The 18,111-nt window shown below is 53.6% G+C and overlaps 1 protein-coding gene across 1 annotated transcript in view; it reads left to right on the forward strand.

Moving 5' to 3' along the window:
• Nucleotides 1–18,111, forward strand: part of TTC21A (tetratricopeptide repeat domain 21A) — a gene marked incomplete at both ends in the record, with an annotated part of 34,735 nt that overhangs the window by 5,770 nt on the left and 10,854 nt on the right. The window contains 10 exons of the mRNA XM_080715881.1: nt 845–1,002; nt 6,026–6,110; nt 8,507–8,605; nt 9,886–10,078; nt 10,928–11,025; nt 11,142–11,342; nt 12,167–12,296; nt 13,902–14,059; nt 14,245–14,460; nt 16,412–16,650. Of these exons, the coding sequence (XP_080572007.1) occupies nt 845–1,002; nt 6,026–6,110; nt 8,507–8,605; nt 9,886–10,078; nt 10,928–11,025; nt 11,142–11,342; nt 12,167–12,296; nt 13,902–14,059; nt 14,245–14,460; nt 16,412–16,650 (1,577 nt within the window). The remainder of the gene's footprint in view (nt 1–844; nt 1,003–6,025; nt 6,111–8,506; nt 8,606–9,885; nt 10,079–10,927; nt 11,026–11,141; nt 11,343–12,166; nt 12,297–13,901; nt 14,060–14,244; nt 14,461–16,411; nt 16,651–18,111) is intronic.

The raw sequence follows: 18,111 nt of genomic DNA on the forward strand, positions 1-18,111 counted from the left end.
TCCTCCTTCACTCACCCCATGTCACCTCTGTCTTCCCACCTGGGGAAGTCACTTGGTGGCCTGAGAGAAGAGGGGTACATATTGTATGTTTGTCTCTTTCTGACTTCAAACTTCTGTGTGTATGCTCAGTGCTGGGGATTGAACCCCGGGGGCATTCTACCTCCAAGCTATACCCCCAGCCTTATTTTATTTTTTATTTTGAAACAGGGCTTTGCTAGGTTGACGAGAGTCTTGCTACTTGCTGAGGCTGTCCTCGAACCTGCGATCCTCCTATCTCAGCCTCCTCCCAAGTACTGGGCTCACAGGCGTGGGCCACCGCGCCCAGCTAGTAAGATGTTTCTTTTACGGGAGTGTTGCGGTAGGTCTAAATTAAGCCAGCCTCTTGGAGTCCAACTCTACCTCTTTCAGAATCCTTGTCCTCGGGCCTCGGGACACCTCAGGAGAATCTAATCTGGTGGCTTCAGAGGCCATGATCCCAGCCCAGGCCTCCAGAGAAAAAAGTTCTCCCAGCCTTCCACGGAGGCAGGTGCCCGCACACTCAGAATCGTGGCCCGGCCTCTGTGAATAGATGCCATGGTGAAATCCAGGACACAGATTGAGGGATGAACTGTGGGCCTGGAAGGTGCCCCCATGCCTGCCAAGCTTCCCGAGCTCGGGCCCGCTGTCTCCGGGAGCCCCTGGCTTGCCCATCCATCCGGGATCCCAGGCACCCTGAAAACCCGTTGTCTCCCTGTGATGACTGCCTTCCCCGCCGCTCTGGGGGTGCTCCCGTGGCCCAGGGCCTGGGATGGAGTCAGGCTCCATCCTGTCTCACCGACTGGCGCTTCTCTCTGCCTCCCGACAGGCCACATACTACCTGACGCAGCAGAACTACTCGGGGGCCCTGGAGGTGGTAAGCCAGCTCACCGTGACCGCCGGGAGCTTCCTGCCGGCCTTGGCCCTGAAGATGAAGCTGTTCTTGGCCCAGCAGGACTGGGAGCAGGCCATAGAGACGGGGCACAGGTGAGGGCGGAGCTCGATCCGCAGGTTCCCGCCTCTCTAGGCCAAGGATACGGAGGTGGGAAAGTACATGGAGGCATGTAAGGCCCAGAGAGGAATCCAGAGCAGCAGCAGCCATGCTGGGAGGCAGGACAGGGGGGACTGGCATCAGCAAAGCGACATGCGGCCATCAAGACGCAGGCCAGGCTCTGTGCACAGTGAATAAGTCAGGTGTTCCAGACAGCGTTCTTACTGCTGTAAAGACTTGATCACGTTACAGAGGAAACATTTATTTTTTATGGTTTTGGGTTCAGTTTTTTTTTGTTTTTGGTGGTACTGGGGATGGAACCCATGGGCATTCTACCTCCAAGCTACACCCCCAGCCCTATTTTTTATTCTTTTCTTTCTTTTTTTTTGGTGGTATTGGGGTTCCTAGAAACCCTTCTACCTCAAGGCTACACTCCCAGACCTATTTTATACGTTTTATTTGGAAACAGGGTCTCTTAAGCCAGCACGGCTGGCTTCGAAACTGCACGATCCTCCTGTCTCTGCCTCCCAAGCGCGGGGATTACAAGCGTGCGCCACCATGCCCGGCTTCTAGTTTTTCTTCTTTATTTTTGAAAGAGGGTCTCACTGAATTCCAAAGGGCCTCACTAAGTAGTAGCTGAGGCTGTCCTCAAACCGAGATCCTCCCATCTCAGCCTCTGAAACGCTGGGATTTACAAGTGTGCGCCACCACGCCCGGCTCTCTTGGGTTCAGTTTAAGTGAGGCTGGGGACGGCAGGCCTCGAGGCATGGTGATGGGAGGCAGAGAAGGGGACAGCACCTGGGCTGTGCACCTCACATCATGGAGGCCAAGGCAAGAAGAGATCAAGGGAGAGGGAGAAGCCACAGATAATCCCCAGGGCCACACTCAGGGGCCACCTCGAGCCACACCCTCACAGTTTACCAGGGACCACCCAGGTGAATCCGTTTATCTACTGCTGGGATTACAACTGTCAAGATGGATTATATCACCTCCAACCTCTAGCTTCTAAGGTCTTCAGGCCATTCTGTGTTTAACCTTAACATCAGTAACAAGGGTGCAGGCGTGTCTTAGAAGAGATGTGGGGGAACCAGGGCAGCAAGAGCTTCAGGCGGAGCCGCTGCTCTGGGGCGCAGCAGGAAACCGGGACTCCGGACTGCCACCTTACTTAATTTTTAAAACTATGGGCACAACATGCTTCAATAAAATTTCATGGGAAGCAGGGCGTGGTGGTGCCGCTTGTAATCCCAGTACTTGGGAGGCCGAGACAGGAGGTTCGCAGCCAGCCTCCGCTACCTAGTGAGGCTCTCAGCAATTTAGTGAGATCCTGTTTCAAAATAAAGAATAAAAAATAGGACTGGGGAGCTGGGCGTGGTGGCGCACACTTGTAATCCCAGCGCTTGGGAGGCTGAGACAGGAGGATCGCACAGGTTCGAAGCCAGCCTCAGCTACTTAGTGAGGCTCTCAGCAACTTAGTGAGACCCTGTTTCCAAGTAAAGTATAAAATAGGTCTGGGAGTAAAGCCCGGAGGTAGAAAGCCCCTGGGTTCCATCCCCGGTACCACCAAAAAAAAAAAAAAAAAATAGGACTGGGGGTGTAGGTGTAGCTCAGAGGTAGAATACTCCTGGGTTCAATCCTCAGCAACACACACACACACACACACACACACACACACACACACACACACACTTCACGGGAAAAGGTCACTGGTGACTTAGAATTTTTTTATGGTATTAGAGATCGAACCCAGGGGCCACACCTAGCCCTTAAGTTGCTGAGGGCCTCACCGAGTAGCTGAGGCTGGCTATGAATGTGCACTTCTCCTGTCTCAGCCTCCTAAGTACTGGGATTACAAGCGTGTACCTTTTTTTTTTTTGGTGGGACTGGGGGTGCAACCAGGGGCTGTCTACCTCCTGGCTATACTCTCAGACCTATTTTACATTTTATTTGGAAACAGGGTCTCACTAAGTTAGGCTAAGAGCTCACTAAGTAGCTGAGGCTGGCTTCGAACCTGTGCCATCCTCCTGTCTCCGCCTCCCAAGCGCAGGGATTACAAGCGTGCGCCACCACGCCCGGCACCATTTCTTTTTATTTTGAAACAGGCTCTGGCTAGGTTGATGACAGTGTCTCTACTTCCTGAGACTGTCCTCAAATCAGCAAGCTACCACACCAAGCTGGGAAAAGATTTTTAATAGCAGGTGGGGTAGAACAGAAGCTTTAGAGCAGAGAGTTCAGGCATTCTGGAGACAGGGGGAAGCCAGACTTCCCGTGGAGGGTGACCTTGAAGCCTTGCAAATAGAAATGGAGATGGAAGAGAGATGAAAGGGGAGGGATGTGTCCTGGAGGGCCTCTGAGGACCAGCTTTCCCAGATAACTGAAGAGTGTCTCTTTAAGCTCCAGCACTTTATTTTTATCCCAGTAGTTCTGAAATGTAGGATCCTAATTTTCTTCCTAAAAAGAATTCCTGGACCATGGGTCATTGCTGTGAATCGCAGTTGGATTATGTATGTGGTAACCTCCAGCACAGTTCTGGGGGGTAAAAAAAATCCAGGAGAATCTCCCCTGCCCTGGGGTGGGTCTCCTCTGATGGTAACTGGGGAGGTGCTGCCAGTTAATCCCAGCGATGGCTCCCTGCCCTGCACGGGGGGTGCCACCGCAGGATGCCCGTGTGGGTCCTCGGCTCTCCCAGCGTAGACCTGGCAGGTGTCTTAGCTTTGCTTCAGAGCTTTGGAGCTTGATTTGGAAGCGTGATCAGGTGGGCCAACAGCCTACCTGATCGGGCTGAAGGCCAGACTGGGGGAGGGCCATGCATCTCCCTCCTCCAGGGAGACCAAGTTTGGTGTCAAAAGGTTGAGTCCTGTGCCCTGGCACCTGTGCCCTGCATGGTTCCCCAGTTAAGGGTGCTCACAGAACTCTCTTTGTCTTAAAATTCTTCTGCATCGGCCAGACATGGTGGCACATGCCTCTCATCACAGTGCTGGAAGGCTGAGACAGGAGGGTCACAGATTTGAGGACAGCCTCAGCAAACAGTGAGACTCTCATCAACCTAGTGAGACCCAGTTTAAAAATAAAAATAAAAATAGGGCTGGGGTGTAGCGAGAGGTAGAATGCCCCTGGTGCAAATTCCCAGTACCTAACATTCTTTCTTTTTCTTTCTTATTTTTCTTATCAATCTTAAAATAGTGTGTCTCTCATTAATCTTGTTAAAGAATCAAGTTTGAGATTTGTAGATCCTCTGTCGTATATCTTTGCTTTCCAATTTATTCTTTTCTGTTCCTAAGCTTATTATTTCTTGCCAACAACCTCCTTCAGTTACTCTGTTGTTACTAACTCCTGAGTTGGCTGCCTGGCTCGTCCTTCCCAATCTAACTTTAGAATACACAAGCATTGGGTCTGTGGCTGTCCCATTTTAGAAGTGTCTGTGCATTGGAGTGTTAGTATTTTCAGTATCGTTTTCTTCTAAGAAGTATTTTTTTTTCTCTTTTGTCTGTCTTTCTGTTTTTGTGATACTGGAAATTGGACCTAGAGGCATTCTTCCTCCAAGTTACACGTCCAGCTCTATTTTATTTTTGTTCAGAAACAGGATCTCACTAAGTTGATGGGAATCACTGCTTGCTGACGCTGTCCTCGAACCTATGATCCTCTTTGTCTCAGCCTCCCAAACACGGGGAGTATAGGTGTGTGCCACCACTCCTGGCTTCTGAGGGTTTTCCAATGTTTATTCTGAGTCTTCTTTGGCCCGCAAGTTATCTAAGAGTGTGTTGTTGTTGTTGTTGTTGTTGTTGTTTTAATTTCCAAATGTATGAGGTTTAGAATCATCAATGGCAGCCGGGCGTGGTGGCGCACGCTTATAATCCCCGCCCTTGGGAGGCTGAGACAGGAGGATCGCACAGGTTCAAAGCCAGCCTCAGCTACTTAGTGAGGCTCTCAGCAACTTAGTGAGACCCTGTTTCCAAATAAAATATAAAAAAGGTCTGGGAATATAGCCCAGAGGTAGAAAGCCCCTGGGTTCCACCCCCAGTACCACCAAAAAAAAAAAAAAAAAAAAAAAAAAAAGAATCATCAATGGCTAGAACTCATTGAGTGTGGGTTATGCCTAATTGTGTTGAAATTTTGTATAATTTGAATCACTCTTGATTAAGCAGAAGTTCATTCTCTGACCAAATTGGAAAATAGTTTTTTTTTTTTTTTTTTTTTTTTGGTACTGAGGATGGAACCCAGGGACCTTCTACCTCTGAGGCTACACTCCCAGACCTGTTTTATATCTTAGTCCTACTATATGTTGCTGAGAGCCTCACTAAGTAGCTGAGGCTGGCTTCAAACCTGTGCAGTCCTCCTGTCCCAGCCTCCCAAGCACTGGGATTACAAGTGTGGGAAAAGCTACATCTCCACAGTGACACATTACTGAAACCTTCCCACCTTAATCACAGGCTATGCCCCACCTCTAAACATGATACCACGGTCAACGCTGGTTAGTTGGGGATGACTAGGTTTCTGTAATATAGACACCCCAAAACACATATTTTAAATAGCACAAAAGGTGATTTCTCTTGGGTCAAAGTTTGGTTATGGTCCAGGGCCGGATAAAGTAACTCTTGGGGCCCAGGCCCCTTCCCTGTGGTTGCTCTGTACCCCAGGGTCCACTCTCCACCCAGCAGGCGGAGAAAGAGCAGAGAGGGGAGGGAGGGAGGGAGAGAGGCGGGTCGTGCTCATTCTCTGTCTCTGTCTCTGTCTCTGTCTCTGTCTCTCTCTCTCTCTCTCTCTCTCTCTCACACACACACACACACACACACACACACACACACACACCCCTAGGATTTTCACTGACATCCTGCGGTCTGGAACTTAGTCCAGGGCCACACCAAAGGGAAGAGCAGTCTTTGTTCTGGGTAGCCATGCTCCCGGCTGGTTTGGGGTCCTATTAGCAGAAGAAGGAACACTGGATATTACAAGTCGCCAGTACGCCATCCTAGACTTGTCTGTTAATACTGCCGGCTCCTGTGGCTTTCCTTCCTCCTTCAGAATCCTTGAAAAAGACGAAAGCAACATCGATGCCTGCCAGATTCTAGCTGTGCACGAGCTGGCAAGAGAAGGAAACGGGGCCACGGTACGTCGTTCCAAGACTCAGGCGGAGGAGCCTGGCGTGACCCCAGCCCCCACCCCAGCAGACAGGGACTCGGAGGCTGCCTCCCGGGATCGGCAGCCTTACCCCCATCCCCTGCTCCCAGGCTCCCTTGCCAAGGGCCCTGTCCTGGTTTGGTTCTTTGGGCAACACCACTCAAGAGACAGGCAGCCTCTGGGGGTGAGATTGACGCTGGCTCTCCCACCTGCTACCTGCGGGAGCCCGGACAGGTGTCCCCAACCTGGACAAGCCCCACCCACCTCGTTGGTAAAATGGACACGATTCTGCAGAGCTGTGGGGCTCTCAGAGAGACAGAGTGGGGTGAGAAGTGGTAAAGTGTGGATGGAACAGGGCCTGTTCTGTGCCAGTCCTTCTGTTGATGTTAACTGCTAGTAGAGGTCATGGTAAGTAAGTGTTTCAGAGTTTAGGAAGTGCTACTTTGGCAGGAATGGTTGGAATTGCTCAGGCAATGGAATGCTGCAAACTACACCAGGTAGCACCTGGCCCCAGGCTTGCTCCTAGACCTTGTATTTTTCCAAAGAAACCTAAAATAGTTCTCAGATGCAGTCAGGAATACCTGGGATTAGCCAGGCGTGGTGGTACATACCTGTACTCCCAGTACTAGGGAGGCTGAGACAGGAGGATAGCAGGTTTGAAACCAGCCTCAGCAATGTAGGGAGGCTGTTATCAAGTTAGGGAGGCCCTGTTTCCTAATAAAAAATAAAACAGAGCTAGGGGTGTATCTCAGAGGTAGAATGCTCCTGTGATCCATCCCCCAGTACCACACACACAAAAAACAAAACAAAACAAAACAAAAAAAACCCCTGGGATTATAACTGGAAACTCAATGCCCAGATGTGTCCTTGTTCTCAAAGAGTTTGTGCTTTAGCCCAAACATTGCCTTTTGACTAAACAACATGTTGCCTCGTGGAGAGTGTGGTAACGCAGGAGACTCTCAGGGGCCATGGAGGAAGAGGAAGCTTCTGCTTCCTGCTGCACAACTCTGAGAGTGGGTTTTGTGGGTGAATTACGATGGAGGGCCATCCGTACTTGGGAGGAGCACTTGGAAAGGGCTCCAGCACCGTCATCAGGAGGAACAAGAGATCCTGGGGCCTGGTCTCGGGCTCAGTCTCAGGGCAGAGTTAGCATCCAGAATCTCCTTCCCGCACTCAATCCCGGAGGTCTGCCCCTCCTCCCAGCCTGCTGTCCATTTCTAGTCTTTTCCATCCTTATTGGGCTCCATGAACACCTCAAATCCATCCCAAGGGCCCCTCCCTTTGTTTTTTTTCTCTTTTTTTTTTGGTACTAGGGATTGAACCCAGAGGCATTCTACCTCCAAACTACACTCCCACCCTGATTTTTTATTTCTTATTTGGAAACAGGGTCTCACTAGGTTCCTGAGGCTGTTGGTTAACCTGCAACCCTCGTCTCAGCCTCCCAAGTACTGGAATTACAGTGTGCTCCACCATGCCCAGCACCCACCCAAGGGGCTCTTTTGTGTGTGTGTGTGGTACTGGGGATGGAACCCGTGGGCTTTCTACCTCCAGGCTATACTCCCAGACCTATTTTATACTTTATTTGGAAACAAGGTCTCACTAAGTTGCCGAGAGCCTCACTAAGTAGCTGAGGCTGGCTTCGAACCTGTGCGATCCTCCTGTCTCAGCCTCACAAACGCAGGGATTACAAGCCTGCTCCACCACGGAATCTAGGGGCAGCCTACCTCCAAGCTACACTGCCAGCCTTATTTTTTCTTCTTTATTTAGAAACAGGGCCTCACTAAGTAGCTGAGGCTGTCCGCGAACCGCAGTCTCCCTGTCTCAGCCTCCCAAATGCTGGGATTACAAACGTGCGCCACCGCGCCCACGCGAGACTCTCTTTTGACACAGCTTTGCAACTGAGAACTAAGGACTCCCCGCTCCTGGACGGGGAGGGCCAGAGGGGTCAGTGATAGGACCCCATGATGTGGCTTTGGTGCCCCGGCTGCCGCCCAGGCGCCGTGCCCACCTTCCCGAGCCTTCTTCTCCTGTACGAGGGGTTTGGGTGGCGACATTGACTGACGAGCCGTTGTGAAGGGCCGCTGGAATGACTCGTGTCAGGGTGCAGCGCGGCTATAAGCTGGCCCTGCCTCTGCCTCCGTGGGCCCAGCAGGACAGAGGGCAGAGTCAGCTTCCGGGGAGGAGTGCTCCCTAGGGCTCCACCTGTAGGCCAGTTCTGATGCCTGGGCCAGCCCAGTCCAGCACATCTGGACCTCTTGGGGATGATGCCAGTGCATGGGAATTATCAAACTCCCCCAACCGACGTGAAGGTGCAGGCACGATGCAGAACCCCTGCCCATTCCGCTCTTACCATCGCCCTCCACACGCTTTGTGTTGTCACTGCAGGCTGCAGATCATGTGAGAAATCTGATCAAGGCGCTAGAGATGAGAGAGCCCCAGAATCCAGGCCTCCATCTTAAAAAAATCCTTGTGGTCAGCAGACTGGTAAGAAGGTCTTCTCCTGGACTGATTTGTTTATTCATTTATTCGATCCACTTATTTATTTGATTGGTTGATTTGTTTACTCATTTATTTGTGTATGTGTATGCAGTGCTAGGGATGGGACCCAAAGGCCTTCTACTTCTGGGCAACACCCCCAAACCTATTTCACTTTTTATTTGGAAGCAGGGCCTCACTAAGTTGCTGAGGGCCTCGCTAAATTGTCGAGGCTGGCCGCCAACCTGCGATCCTCCTGTCTCATCCTCCCCGGTACCAGGATTACAAGTTTGCGCCACCACCTCTGACTATCTCCCGGTTTTATAAAATAGTACCAAGCCAGGCATGGTGGCGCACGCTTGTAATCCCAGCATTTGGGAGGCTGAGAGAGGAGGTTGTGGTTTGCGGACAATGTCAGCTACTTAGTGAGACCCTCTGCAACTCAGTGAGACCCTGTTTCCAAATAATGAATAAAAAATGAGGCTGGGGATGTAGCTCAGAGGTAGAATGCCCCTGGGTTCCATCTCCAGTACCACAAAAAAAAAAAAAAAAAAAAGAGTTACTAGAAGGAATTGTAGGAAGGAGGACAGCTCTCGGGTCTCAGGGACCAGAACCCCCTTGTTAAATACTGCCCTTTCTCCCTCGAGTGTGCACTTCTCCCAGCCCAGCTGTCCATGTGTGGCAGGTTTGGGGGTGTAGCTTGGAGGTAGAATGGCCCTGAGTTCAATACCGAGTACCACAAATAATAAACTTTTTTTTTTTTTTTTTTTTTTAGTGGTACTGGGGGTGGAACCCAGGGGCTTTCTACCTCTGGGCTATACTCCCAGACCTATTTTATATTTTATTTGGAAACAGGGTCTCACTAAGTTTCTAACAGCCTCACTAAGTAGCTGAGGCTGGCTTCGAACCTGTGCGATCCTCCTGTCTCAGCCTCCCAAGCGTGGGGATTACAAGCGTGCGCCACCATGCCCGGCATAATAAACTTTTAATAAAAAATAAAATCGGGCTGGGGGTGTAGCTCAGAGAGAGAGCGCCCGTGAGTTCCATCCCTGCCACCATTTGTTGGTGATTCCTAGGACTCCTTTTCATGGCAGGACTGGGAACGGGTCCCCTGGAGGGCCAAGGGCTGGAGGCAGGTCCTGTAGAAGTAGGGGGGGGGGGGCAGACAGTTCCACTACCCCAGCTGCCTGAACACAGCGCACCTCGTGGGTCTACCCAGAGTGCCCCACTCTGACAGGGCCGAGGCCAGACTGCCCCGGCTGCCCATCCTCACATGCCGCGCCTTGCAGTGCGGGAGGAACCCAGCGATTCTCCGGCTGGTGAGCAGCTTCCTGGAGCGCGTCTTCATGGCCACGCCCTCCGGCGCCCATGTGGCCACAGAGCTGGGCTACCTCTTCATCCTGCAGAGCCATGTCAAGGACGCGTTTCTGTGGTACTCGGAGGCCATGAAAATGGACGAGAACAGCGTGGCTGCCTTGACAGGTCTCTGCCATCACAGGGCCCGGGTGGGGGGGCGGCGCTGGGAGCCAGGGAGGTGAGTCTAGAAGACAGTCAGGAGGGTCACGGTTCGCGGACAGCCTCAGCTACTTAGTGAGGCCCTCTGCAACTCAGTGAGACCCTGTTTCAAAATAAAGAATAACTGGGCATGGTGGCGCACGCTTGTAATCCCAGCATTCAGGAGGCTGAGACCAGAGGATTGTGGTTCACAGACAGCCTCAGCTACTTAGTGAGGCCCACTGCAACTCATTGAGACCCGGTTTCAAAATAAAGAATAAAAAATAGGGCAGAGGGTATAGCTCAGAGGTCAAATGCCCCTGGGTTCCATCCCCAGATCTGCAAAAATAAAATAAAATAAAGAATAAAAACTAGGGCTGGGGGTGGAGCTTGGAGGTTGAATGCCCCTGGGTTCCATCTCCAGTACCACACACACACAAAAAAAAACCCTTAGCATGCTCTATAGGTGTACACGCATATCCTGGGATTTGTGGTGCTGGGGACACAGGTCTCACACATGCTAGGCTAGTACCCTACTACCAAGCCCCTGGATACATGTTTGAGTTATGCATATAGATCAATAACATACATATTAAGAAACATGTGAAAGAACATCCCCTAGGTTGCTGGTTTGGGTTTTCACTAAAGAGATTGTTGGAGGCTGAGCACGAGATAGGGGTCTGTCCTTCCCCTTCCCTACGAGCACACACCACACACCGCTCTGGGGTCTGCGAAGGAATTGCCCTGTGCCCGCCCTCCCTCCCTCCCACTTTCTCCTCCACGCAGGGACCCCGCTTCCTTCCAGGCGGGCTGCTTATCCTCCTGTCCCACCAACAGGGATCATCTGGTGTCAGATCTTAAAAGGGCAGCTGGAGGAGGCCGAGCACCAGCTGGAGTTCCTGAAGGAGGTGCAGCAGTCTCTCGGGAAGTCCGAGGTCAGCGCTCCCAGGGCGCACGGATGCCCCAGGGTGGCGTCTCCCACTCTCCTCCCATCCCCGGGCGGCTTAGACCTCCACCTCACCCAGACACTCAGCCTCTCTCTCGTCTGCAGGAGCTGGTTTTCCTCCAGGCTCTTCTGGCATCCAAGAAGCCCAAGGGGGAGCAGGAGGCCACGGCGCTCCTGAAGGAGGCAGCAGAGCTGCACTTCTCGGGCATGCAGGGCCTGCCCCTGGGCCCCGAGTACTTTGAGCAGCTAGACCCTCTCTTCCTGGTCTGCATCGCCAAGGAGTACTTGCATTTCTGCCCCAAGCAGGTTAGGGGAGGGCCCATCTTCTGGGCAGGGTCTGGAGTACAGGTGTGGATGGAAGAGAGACCCTGCCTGTGGAGTTGCCCGGCCATTGTTTTTCCAACTTGAACGCACAGCGGGCAGATAACCTGGGAGCTTGTTCCAGGGCAGATACAGAGCAGGCAAGGCCCAAAGCCCCCATCCCTAGCAAGCTCCCCGCAATGCTGAGGCTGGGGACCACTGGAGGGGTAGGGCGCTGGCCACGCCCCAGCTGCATCCTAGATAGAGCTCAGCTTCCCCTTCTTAGAAGCCTTCTAAGAGCCCGGCGTGGCGCGCGCTTGTAATCCCAGCATTTGGAAGGCTGAGACCGGAGGATCGCGGTTCTCGGACAGCCTCAGCTACTTAGTGAGGCCCTCTGTGAGACCTGGTTTCAAAATAAAGAATAAAAAATAGGGCAGGGGCTGTAGCTCAGAAGTAGAATGCCCCTGGGTTCCAGACCCAGACCTGCAAAAAAAAAAAAAAAAAAAGCCTTCTAAGGACTACGCGAGTATACTGTTTATCCTGCCTTCCTAGCCAGACAGGATCCTTGTGGGCAAGGTTCATATTTTTACAAGTGTTAATGTGAGTCAGCCAACAAACACTGAATGCATTACCATGGGGCCAAACACCGTCCTAGGTCCTGGGGACACACGGTGAACAGACCCAAGGCCCGTCCTCTTAACACTCGGTGGCCGGGGGAATCGTAAGCAAGTGTGGAAGAAAGGACAGTTCCTTTGCCAAGAAGGAGTCTGAGAGCCCCAGGCCCCTCTGGGAAGGCGTGAGCCTGCAGCCAGCCCCTCCTGTCCCTGCAGCCCCGGTCACCTGGCCAGATTGTGTCTCCGCTTCTTAAACAAGTCGCTGTGATCTTGAATCCGGTAGTGAAGGCGGCACCGGCCATGATGGAGCCGCTGTATGTGATGACTCAGGTCAAGTATCTCTCAGGTGGGTCCCGGAGCCCGGCGGGTGTCTCCTCACATCGGCTCGTCGGCTCCCATACCTGGTGGAGCTCGTGCCCGGAGGTTGTGTCCACGGGCTCCCTGCCTGAGATGCTGCACACACGTACACGCACACACGCACGCACGCACGCACGCATGCCCTTCCGGCCTGCCCCCTCCTTCCAGCCTCCAGCCCCCCAGTAGCTTTCCTGACCACCCCACCATCAGGGCTCTCTCCCACCCAGGCGGTCTGTGGACTCCTTGCTTACTGCACACAGGCTGTAGTCACTGAGCTTCTGGGATACAGGAGTACTCAGATAGGCGTGCATTCTAGCAAGGGGAACTAGACCACAGCTAGGGCGGGCACTGTCCCTTAGCACGCGGGATGCTGTGGAGGCAAGTGAAGCGGGTGGGATACGGGTGGGACTTTGGAGAGGAGGCCCTGGGCCAGGCCAGGAGGCTTTCAGAGCCTGGGGCAGGAGAGCCATGCCCTGCTGGCTCCTCCTCGCAAGGCCCAGTTCCTGGGGAGAGAGGAGGCTTCATGGGTGCCCCGCTGCCCTCTCTGACATCCCCCGGTGCCCTTCCTCTGTACCTTCTCACCCCATCCGGTCCTATGACACCACCTGATGTGGGGTTCGCTGTGCTGAGTTCCCATCTCCTGCCTCGATCCTACCTATATTTATCAGGGTGCCAGCTTTACCCACAGCCCACAGTCCCCTGGGTTCAAGTCCAGGGCAGGAGACTCCCCTGGGGAGTGCCAGCAGCTGTCAGCAGGAGCCTCCAGGAGCTTAGGTTGCCATGGTGACAGTAGGGGGCTTGGGACCCAGAAGCAGGGTGTCCTTCCCACTCAGGGTCTCCAGGCAGGCCACAGAGAGGGAAGCCCCTACCAACCCTCAGCACCTCAGCCCTAGCCCCCACCAAGCCATGCACACCAGCCTGGCTGCCCCTTGGCCCCTAGTATCCTAACCCTGACCCTCCCTGTCCCGGCTCTGTGGGCCAGAGCTCAGCTCTGGAGCTGATGGGCTTGGACTTAAATACTTGGGTTTCACTTTGTCCCTGGAGCCCTAGGTCCTTCCTCTAAAAGACAAAGCTCAGAGCTTGTCTGGGGGTGTAGCTCATGGTAGAACGCCACGTTTGAGGGCTCCATCCCGGCACCACCAGAAATAACACCAAAAGGCAGTGATCACCACGCCAGCCTCTGCCCCTGCAGATACCAAAGCAGACTTTCTAGAGCGCATCGCACGTGTGCAGCGCAGAGCAGGTGCTTCCCAAGCCGCTGCTCTCAGGGCTGTTATTACTAGGTTTCACTCTGCTGCTATGTGTGGGAATTGAGATCCAGGCATCCTGAGCTCCCAGGTGGCGCTGTGAAGCCCCGTGGCCATCTTCCTGAGGGCCTTAGGGACAGGGAAGGTGTCGTGCCCAGGTTCGAGTACCCCAGCTTTTGTCTGGATCATAGCAAAACGGAGTGGTTTTCATTTCAGGAGGGGTCCTTGGTGAAGAGGTCCTGGTTATTTCCAGGAACTTGCAAGCGCAAAGGGCATCCTGCCTCCACCTCCGGGTCTCGGGCGTCCCTGAGGGTCCCTGCACATAGAGGTCTGTTTTTTGTGCCTAGGAGAGCTGGACAATGCCCAGAGCACCCTGCAGCGCTGCCTGGAGCTGGACCCCACCTGTACGGACGCGCACCTCCTCATGGCCCAGATCCACCTGGCTCAGGGCAACTTTGCCATGTGCTTCCACACCTTAGAGCTGGGTGTCAGCCACAACTTCCAGGTGGGCGGCCTTGGTGCCCTGTGCCCACTCAGCATCCCAGAACCACTAGCCACTGCCTCACCTGCCTCGAGCGGGAAGCCATAGTGGGGGCCGCCTGTGCCCCTCAGACCCCCACCCCGCAGCCAGGCGGGCATTGCAGTTCTCTGGCGCCCGCAGTGAGCTGGAACCCTGCGCTCTCCCCCCAGGTCCGAGACCACCCCCTCTACCACTTCATCAAGGCCAGGGCTCTCAACAAGTCTGGAGACTATCCAGAGGCTATAATGACCCTGAAAATGATCATGAAATTGCCAACTCTAAAAGCAGACGAAGGCAAGAAGCTCCGTGGGCCCTCCCTGCAGCCCAGTGAGCGGGTGTCCATCTTACTGGAGCTGGTGGATGCCCTCCGACTCAACGGGGAGCTGGTAAGAACCACCCTGCTGTCTTCTTCAAGACCAGGAGAGTTGGAGGTCCCGGGTGAGGCCAGGACCCAGGCTCTTTGGTCCTGCCTGATGTTTGCATGCTTGTGCTATTACCTGGGCCTTATTCAAATGGGAGTCTGGCCTTCCCCTGCCCCAAAGGCTTCATTGCCCCCCACCCGTGGTCCTCAAGATAAGTCCAGAGCCTTCTGGCTCCCACGTGATCTAGCCCCTGCCTACCTCGCTGTCCCCTCTGAGAATCTCAGGAAGGCAAGGGACACAGGACAAACCCACCTCCCACTGCTGTGCAGCTCCCACAGGCGCTGGTCACACCACAGTCTCCATGAGCTTGGAGTTTTGCAGTGATGCAGCCCCAGGGCCTTGGAGGGCCTGGCTGGGCAGAGGCAGCGAGCCCCTGGGTGCCCTCAGCTGGGTGTGGGAGCAACGGGAACACAGCCAGAAGCGCGGCCCAGGCGAGGGTGGACTCTGTACCCTCCGACCCCACTGGTCTCACCAGCTCTCGGGAGGTGGTCTGTCCAGCACCGTCCCCATTACCCACCAGTACTGGGTCCTCTGGCCTTCTGTGGTGACCCTGCTATGGAGGCATCTAGCCCAAGAGGCCTCTTCTCCCCACAGGCAAAAGTTGCTGGGTTGGGGGCATGGCTCAGTGGTAGACAGCTTGCCCAACATGTTGAGGCCCTGAGTTCAATCTCAGCACTGCAACAAATAAAATAAAAGCCTTCTAGGTATATATGAGAATGTAAAAGCATGTCTACATGCTTCTAGGCCAAAGGGCCCGAGAGAATTAAAAGTGCAGGTCTCTCCTCTCTGTCTCTCTCTCTGTCTCTCTCTCTGTACCAAAACCAGGGGACAGCCTCATCCTGGCCTTGCTCTGATGTATCAGCAAGCAATACATCAGATGCTGTGTCAGGAGCCGGGGTTAGAGAGCAGGCCAAGGCGGCTCCAGTCCTCGCAGAGCTGGGAGCAGAGGGAGGGAGCAGAGGGTGGGGTGAGCCGAGGCCTGAGGCTCCTCCCTTTTTAAAAATCTGATGCACTGAGTTGTGCCAAGGCCAGGGGAACCTAGGAGAATAAATGGAACAGAAAAACCATCAAAGACATAATAGAAGACAAGTTCCTTTATATGAACCAGCATAGTAGGCACTTCTCTTTTTCGTTTTTGTACTAGAGATTGAACCCAGGGGCATTCTACCTCCAAGATACATCCCCAGCTCTATTTTATTTTTATTTTGAAACCTGTAATCTCAGCTACTCAGCAGGCTGAGACAGGAGGAACACAAGTTTGAGGCCAGCCTGAACAACTTAGCAAGACTGTCTCATAAAAATAAAAAGGCCTGGGGATGTATAGCGGTGGTAAAGTACACCTGGGTTCAATCTCCAGTACCTCAAAAAAACAGATAAACAGTGGCTATGGACTAGCCACTGTTCAAAGGCATTTCTCCAGCCAGGCATGGTAGCGCATGCATGTAATAATACGGGAGGCCGTATTACATGGGGGTACTTGGGAGGCTGAGACAGGAAAATCGCAGCTTTGAAGCCAGCTCCAGCTGCTTAGGGAGGCCTTCTGCAACTTTAGTGAGACTCTGTTTCAAAATAAAGAATAAAAATTAGGGCTAAGGGTATAGCTTGGAGGTAGAATACCCTGGGTTCAATCCTCAGCACCACCACCAACAACGACAGGAAAAGACATTGGAATATTGGACACACATAGACGTCCCCAGTACCAAAAATAAAAGGCCTTTCTCCTCCCGAAGAGGCCAGTGCGAGCATGTCTTCCTCAGCTCGTGGTAGCGGGGCTGGTCCTGGCCGAGCCCGGCTCTGCCCCCATGTTCCACCCCTCTCTCCAGAGCCAGAGGCAGGAGGGGGGTGGTTTTTGTGTTGCCACGCTAGCTGTATCGGTGACACCAATTGGAGCGGGTGTGCGGTCCCCATGTTTCAGCACGAGGCCACCAAGGTCATGCAGGACGCCATCAACGAGTTCAGCGGCACCCCGGAGGAAATCCGTATCACCATCGCCAACGTGGACCTGGCGCTCAGCAAGGGCAACGTGGACATGGCGCTGACCATGCTGAGGGGCATCACGCCCAAGCAGCCCTGCTACATGGAAGCCAAGGAGAAGATGGCTAGTATCTACCTGCACAACCGCAAAGACACCCGCCTCTACGTGGGTTGCTACCGGTGAGCGGTGGCGGCGGCGGCGCCTTCTCCCAGGGAGCACAGGGGTGTTTCCTTTCAGTTGTATTTCTTCAGCCTGGGTTCTCTAGAAAGTGTCCTCAGAGGGCTTTCCACGGGGCAGTAAGCCCTGAGCGAGGATGGGTTCTAAGGACCCAGAACTGAATGGGCCCTTAGCTTTGCCCGCCTTCCCCGCACTGACCCCCTTGCATGGCTCACGTCCCAGTGGGAACCTGCGGGCCCCGCTCCCAGAGCGGACGCTAAAGGAGCCATGGGCACACACTCCCAGCCTGGCCCCTGGTCCTGCCCGCCTTGAGGAATCACATCCAGAATCTGGGGTATGCCAGTATGGGGTGGTTACCCATGGAGAGGTCTAGGCTAGCTGTCTCTGTGTGACTTAGTATTGGGACTTCAAAGGGACCTTCCCAGCCAGATGTGGTGGCGCACGCTTGTAACCCTAGATTTTGGGAGGCTGAGACAGGAGGATCACAGTTCGCAGCCAGCCTCAGCTACTTAGGCCCTTTGCAACTCAGTGGGACCCTGTTTCAAAATAAAGAAGAAAAAATAGGGCTGGGGGTGTCGCTTGGAGGTAGAGTGCCTCTGGGTTCCATCCCCAGTACGGCAAATAAGTAAATAAATAAATAAAAACAGGGCTGGGGTGTAGCTCAGAGGTAGAATGCCCCTGGGTTCCAAACCCAGTGCTGAAAAACAAAACCAAAACAATGGGACCTTCCCAGCGCCTTCTTCCTCTTTCTAGGCAATTTGTTACAGGTGGTAGAGGTTCTGGGAAGTGCCAGGAGATGGGGGCACCGAGCTGTGGGAAACCATAGAGGCTAGGGTGGCACGGTCAGACTGGAGTGTTAGAGAGATGCAGCCAGGTGTGGTGGCGCATGCCTGGAATCTTAGTACTCGGGAGGCTCAGACAGGAGGCTTGTGGGTTCACCACCAGCCTCAGGTACTTAGCGAGACCCGGTTTCCAAATAAAAAATAAGAAGGGCTGCGGGTGTGGCTCAGAGGTAGACCGCCCCTAGGTTCAATCTCCAGTACAAAAAAAAAAAAAAAGGAAGAAAGAAAGAAAGAAAAGAAAGCCTGGTGTGGGGCTGGGGTGCAGCTCAGCGGTGGAATGCTTGCCGAGCATGCACTAGTCTCTAGGTTCATGCCTAGAGCCAAAAAAAAAAAAAAAAGAAAAGAAAAAGCGGGTGAGGAGAGGTGTCTGAGGCGTGCACAGTGCAGTCTCGGTACCAGCTGGGTGCTGAGCGAGTGGACATCAGTGGAGGCCAGGGAAAGACAAGGGTGCATCCGGGCGCGCGACGGCTGCGCAGGCCTGAGAGGTAACTGTTGCAGGGGATTGGTTGGGGGGGGGGGTTGTGTGGTGTGAAATAATCCCCCACCACCACCAGACACACAGAGACAAACAGAAAAACCGTGGATTCTTGTCCTAAGCTAAGAATAAGTATTCATCGCTTG

This window comes from Muscardinus avellanarius (assembly GCF_963383645.1).
Source record: "Muscardinus avellanarius genome assembly, chromosome: 18".
In the NCBI taxonomy this organism is placed as follows: domain Eukaryota; kingdom Metazoa; phylum Chordata; class Mammalia; order Rodentia; family Gliridae; genus Muscardinus; species Muscardinus avellanarius.